We start from the raw sequence: 6,177 nt of genomic DNA on the forward strand, positions 1-6,177 counted from the left end.
ATAGTAAATCCACCTCTAGATATGTTTTCCTCCTGGGAGGAGGAGGAGTTTCTTGGTGTTTTAAAAACAAGGTTGCGTAGCTCAGCATACTCAGTAAGCTGAATATATTGCATGCAATGCAGGTGCTACATTTGTCATTTGGATAAGCCACTTCATTAATAATTTGAAGCAGAAAATAACCATCAGGCCAGTCCAAATTTATTGTGATAATCAGGCTGCTATCTCTCTTATGAAGAGTGAAGCTGATAATTTAAAAAGTAAACATATAATGGTAAAATACCATTACATTCATGATATGATTGAAAGAAATGAAATCAAAGCCAGTTACTTACCTACATATGATATGATTGTTGATCATTTAACAAAGGGTATATTAGAGAAAATATTTTCAAAACATGGATCCTGTATGAGATTAAGATATGTCTAATATAGACATGTGTTTGGATGAAAAACTCAAATATATAACTCATTCCAAGATATTAATGCAAGGAAAACACTCTAATAGTGGGAGGCCAAATCTTGCATATAGTTTTTGTTTTACATGGCCAAGTGGGAGATGTTAATAATCGTGGCCATATTTCACGAAGAATATTCATCTGTTAAAGAAAGAAGAGGGTTCACTCTTTCTTTAACGGATGAAACCGCCCTGGATCAAGGCCTTATCTAGAATGATCTCATTATTTTGGATAAGCTTCAGGTGAAACAACATAACAATTGCTGGGGTACACGGCTACCCAGAGGGAGGTAAACTCCCAGCAATCCTCTTCTATAAATTGGAGGAGGGATTACTCACCAAAATGCAAGTGTAAGTTAAAAACCCCCTTTGAAGCAGGCCGTTTACAAATCGATCTCAATCCCCCTGTTGACTCGGTAATCACGATCCTTCACTATCGTCTCTATTACCATTCATCTCACCACCACCATCAAAAAACTGCCTTTCGACAATGATTTTTCACCATTCATCACCACCATCCATCGAACCACTACCACCCACCTCCCGAAAAATGGCACCAGTGAATCTCCTCCACCACCACCTACCTACGATGATTTCTCACCACCACTCACCTCTCAGAAAACCGCCTTCCTTACCATCAATCACTATCCACCATTATCGCCATCCCGGAAAATGGTATCGGAGAAGCTTCACCATCACCCCTACCACCATCCTGGAAAACGATGCCGAAGAAGCTCAACCATCACCATCGCCACCTACCACGCAAAAAACTGTATCGGAGAGGCTCAACCACCACCCCTCCTCCTCTCTTGTTTTTTTAAGATTTTTCATTTTATTTTTCTCATGTTACCCAAACAAGTGAAAATTTTTCATTTTAGAAAAATTATCTTATCAAAACTTACTTTTTTTTTCTTTCTTACGAGAGCTTTTCTTGCTTCCCAACGTGCCCCAAGAGAGTTTGTTTTACCATTATGCCCAGCAATGGTCCCTTTTCCAAGTTCACATTAAGGGGGCCCACTTTTCCAAAACAAATGAGATAAACCGAGAACATAATGCAAATTCAAGATAAATGGGTGCATCAAACATTCCCATAAAAAGGTAATTAATTGGCTTTGGTTAGATAGACGCAACAAACGTAGGCCTTCACCGTCGACCAGCTTGAGATGGGCCCCACATACTTTAGGGCAGGAAACCCTCTCTCGACCGTTAGTTTTTATTTGAATTTCAACCGTTAAAGCAAGACCTCGCGCGCTGGGAGGGAAAGGAATCCAAATCCAACCTCCGCACAAAAAGAGAGGAGATTGAGAAGGAAAAATATAAAAAGCACAAGCTTTCGGCGACCTCCCATCCCATGCCTTTCTTTTTGTATGAATGGATACGGCCTTCCACCACACCACAAAGCCAAAGGCTCGTGTGGTGGTGGTGATCTCTCGCCACTTTATTCCAATATTCCTCATTTGCTCCACCCTTTTAATCCTCCCTCCAAAACAATGCAGCTGAGAGTTTCTCATCAATGGGGGGAGAGAGAGAGAGCACTCCCAATGGTAGTCCCGCCACGCCTCTCTCCATCATCGCCGAATCATTTGAGCGCCTTACAAAGTCTATAGATTCCGGTTCTGTCGACCTCCACCTGACCTCTTTCGCCCATGCCTGCTCACACCTCTCTGGTCTGTTTGGATGCTTGGGGATTGCCTTCAAGTTTGCCGAGATCGATTTTGTCGCCAAGGTCTGTTTTTACCAATGTCACCCTTCTCTCGGGCCAGGGGGAATCTTTCGATAATTTGGAAAAATTGGTTTTTCTTGGGAAAATATCGGCATAAATAAGTGTATATGAACAATAGCACGATAAAAATGCAATTTCACCACAGGCAATATTTCGGATATACTTTGGCTCTTTTTTTGTGTGTGTTTGTTATATTACTCTTGAAAATATCATGATAAAATTGCAACATTTTCAAAATATTGCCCATATTCATTGTGTAGTTATTTGTCATTCCAGTTCTGCAGATTCCTGTTATTTTCAGGGAACAGGATTTTACAGTTTTGAACAATGGAATGATCAGGTACATGACCTGCTGGAAGCGTCGAAAACGTTCAAGACTTTAAAGGATGTTCTTGATCATGATGTCCGGCATGCCTCTGTGAGAAAACCCGGTAGCCACTCGCGCAATTTGCGAAGAGTTAGGCAGGGTCTGGACCTCATCAAAGTTCTATTCCAGCAATTCCTTTCATCCAAGTATGGTTCATCGTTTCTCTTAATTTTTTATCATCATCCATGTACATCAGCATACGCTTTAACTGCTGAATCTCTGGTTTTGATGCTTAAATTTGATCATTCCCTAACTATTACATGGTGCACATGATAAATGCAGGATCAAGTGTCCAATATTGCTTGGATGAATATCATGTTAATCATAAACGTTTTGGCTTTTTTGTCTAGTTCATGAAATGATATGTCATTCCAGAAGAGACCATGCACCATTGAACTTTGCATTTCTAATAACTGAAACATATGGGAAGTTTTGGTCCCGGTCGATATGCTATCCTGCAATCTAGTAGAAGGAACATATGTACCAGTTCATTATTGCTGCCCAATGGTTTTCCATGCGAAACCGATATAAATGAATCTATATACAAAATTTTCTGCTCATTATATGTAGATTTTAGAGTTGACTCAAGAGGAATTTTGAGTTTAGCTTAAGTCTATAATGGTTGCTATTTTGTCAGATCTTTGAATAAGGATGTATTGTATTTCGTGCATCTTAGACAAATTAAATATGTACTTTTTCTGTTCTAGCAGTAGAGGTGGTTGATGAAGTCCCTGGTCCAAACTTGAAACAAAAATGAACAGGGATTCCAGTTATTGACCAAGAGTTTTTTATATAAGCAGAAAGTCTCAATCATAAGTATTTAAAATCTTAAGCCATCAAATGAGAGCATTTCAGGATTGTATGAAGGCTTTAAAGGATCTCGTTTCCGGCCATCTGAGTGGTTCTTAATTTGCATGTGTGTTCCAAACATGTTAACGCCCATAATCTGTTTCATAGAGTTCCAAATTCCCTGGTTTGGCTTTGAATACCTAACTAGATGGACTTGGCGCTTTGCTTTGTACAAAAATATATGATTCAATTATATCAAAATTGACAAACTGTTTTACTGAGATTGTTGTGATCAATTATTGTATACTGTTGCTATAGTGAAAGCTGATTTTCTTGCCATAAGCTGGCCGCATCGATGTAAAGCCATGCACACATGCATATTTGCATGCTGCACTAACTTTTTACCAGGGGACCTGTGGTGCAAAAGCTGCAATTTGTGTGAGGATGACTGATGATCTATTATGTCTGTTGCAGGGGCAGTTCCTTAAAACAGCCTGCAACAATAGCATATGCCCAAGTCTGTGCACCATTTCATGGCTGGGCAGTCAGGAAAGCAGTTGCTGCTGGAATGTATGCATTGCCAACAAGGGAACAACTTCTAGTGAAGTTGAATGAAACAGGTTACCTATTAAGTTTCATTTTGAAAGGGAAACTATTGGTTGTTGCTTGATCATTTGAAAATGGATCACCATTTTGATATGGTTGCATCAAGGCCCATCCGTTGAAGCATGTAGGTCTTGAAATCGTTTAGGTTAATGATTTAATTATGTAGATCAAAATTAGGCAGGAAAGGAGCTAACCTATTTCCACCAAAATAAAGTCCATATCGAAAGTTTTAGAGCCTGTTTGTTTCATTCCCATCATGTGGGAATGGAAAAGGGCACTTTTCCCATGCTTGGGGCCCACTCAGCTACCAACTTGGATGGCAGGATGAGAATGTTTTCATGGGGGGAGGTGTGACAGAAAAATGACATGAAAATGCTGTTGTTTGTTTCATTCCAATGTGAGAAAGGACTGAGCTTTAGGGAGAACTTGGGTCACACAAGAAATAAAACCCATTGGATTATCAGTAAGAATATAATAACATCGGTCAATTGACTACCCAGGGTTTGCATCGTAGGGAGGCATGCCCATTAAGTGACTCATGTCTTTAGGAAGGTTTTTTGTCACAAAGAAGAACAAATGTTTTTCTCTATTTTTTCAGGTAAATATTGGCTACTAATGAAGGCAAGGAACTAATGAGTAGAAATCACTCTTTTCTTCAAAAATTTCCATTTTTTTATAGATCAAATGTTAAGGATGTGATCTACATGGTTTGTTTAGTAGGAAACTTGTTTTGAATCATGTGATTAGGACAAGTAATTAGGTTTCTAAAGGGGTTCAAAAATCAACAACCCATAATGAGCCAAAATTTCATAACTCAAAAAATCATGTTTTTACATCAGAAAAGCATGATCCAAGGCTTGGTCCTTAGCAAACAAACCATGTTGAATGCATCTCTGCAGTTAAATTGAGCTGATACAGCTTGCATCTATAATATCTGGCTCATTAGTTCCTTACCTTCATCAGTAGCAAATATTTTTCCTTTTTCCGCTGTCAATTTTTGCAAAATTTAAGCAATATAATAGAAAAACAAAAACAGTCTCTACTTGCCTGTCACATGGATACTCCATTTCGACTCCCCTTCCAATATCCTCATATATACAAATTATATTTGAAAAATTCTTAAAAATGGCACTATCCCTGTATCGGAAGCCGTATCCATGTGATGGCTAGTCCTTGCATCATAAGACATTCAGTGCCGTTGTAGTTCACTGCCAGTGTAGTTCCACACAATTGGCACCAATTTTCTACTTGGCATGCATTTTACATCTTCTAAATTTCAGTGATCTCACAAACTGATAATTTTGGTTGCAGAGTTCTCTGTAGTAAAGAAAATGAAAAGGTACATTGATTCCTCTGAGCCCGTGATACAATATGTGGACAAGCTCTTCCTCTCTAAGAATATCAGCTTAGACTGGTGAAAACCTTGTTCTTATTTTCAGAGAAGAGTGGTGAAAGCCATTGCTGATATGATGGTTTCATCTTTGACATCATTGAACCAACACATGAAATTTTGTTCTTCAATTGCTCTTTCAGTTCTAATACTCAAACTTCATGAATATGGTTAATCAGGTTTAATTAATGAGAATGTTTTCTAGTGAATGATGTGGGTGCCCCCAAGTTCAATTTCAGTTTATAATAACTAAAGTGTCTATAGACAGTTCCAAATTAATCAAATGGCATGTACCCACCAGGGCTCTATTCATATGTTCCATATGCTGGGATGTCATGACTTTGACACTCATGGATATAGTTGTATAACCGGTAGCGGTCTGTGTAACACCAGCTTGCCTATCAAAAAAACAAATGGCAGGTGGAAAGTAAACATTAAGAGGAACTAGATAATTAAACAATGACAAGCTTGTCGTTAAAATTTAATTTTATAAAAGGATGTTTGGTCTCGTACTCTAGGGTGCTGGGGAGGGGAGATGTGGTTGTGTGATTGGTGTTGGCCCTTTTGAATAGGGGGAGGGTGGTGGTGGCGCCGCCACGATATGGCATTACCTGGTTCGGTCAGTCCCGATCATCGAATCTGCTCTAAATGCAAATCGGTTTCAGTTGTCCCCTATTTAAAACACAGAAACTCAATGGAATAGGGCACATGATGTAATGTAGTTCGATTCAATGTGACCTATGTCCATGGGTAAGCTCTCTCTCTAGTTGACGCAGAGAGGAGGAGAAGGGCTCTATTTATAGATTCTTGATAATAATGTTTACAATGGTTTAGGACTTTGTGTTTAA

The 6,177-nt window shown here is 39.0% G+C and overlaps 1 protein-coding gene across 1 annotated transcript; it reads left to right on the plus strand.

Annotated features, from left to right (window-relative positions):
* Positions 1 to 1,967: 1,967 nt before the first annotated feature.
* Positions 1,968 to 5,542, plus strand: LOC149816201 (ACD11 homolog protein-like). Its single transcript, XM_089988070.1, has 4 exons — positions 1,968 to 2,180; positions 2,518 to 2,690; positions 3,808 to 3,953; positions 5,251 to 5,542. The coding sequence occupies exons 1-4, from the start codon at positions 1,968 to 1,970 to the stop codon at positions 5,355 to 5,357; spliced, it is 639 nt and encodes a 212-aa protein (XP_089844196.1). The 3' UTR covers positions 5,358 to 5,542.
* The last annotated feature ends 635 nt before the right edge of the window (positions 5,543 to 6,177 follow it).

This window comes from Nuphar pumila, chromosome 14 (assembly GCF_984573655.1).
Source record: "Nuphar pumila chromosome 14, dmNupPumi1.hap1.1, whole genome shotgun sequence".
NCBI lineage: Eukaryota > Viridiplantae > Streptophyta > Magnoliopsida > Nymphaeales > Nymphaeaceae > Nuphar > Nuphar pumila.

What these genes read in the sequence shown, in the direction of transcription:
- LOC149816201 (XM_089988070.1), top strand. Translation starts at nt 1,968, where the DNA reads ATGGGGGGAGAGAGAGAGAGCACTCCCAATGGTAGTCCCGCCACGCCT. An exon ending in CAGCAATTCCTTTCATCCAA is followed by an intron (nt 2,691 to 3,807) that starts GTATGGTTCATC and finishes TGTCTGTTGCAG; the next exon opens with GGGCAGTTCCTTAAAACAGC. An exon ending in AGTGAAGTTGAATGAAACAG is followed by an intron (nt 3,954 to 5,250) that starts GTTACCTATTAA and finishes TTTTGGTTGCAG; the next exon opens with AGTTCTCTGTAGTAAAGAAA.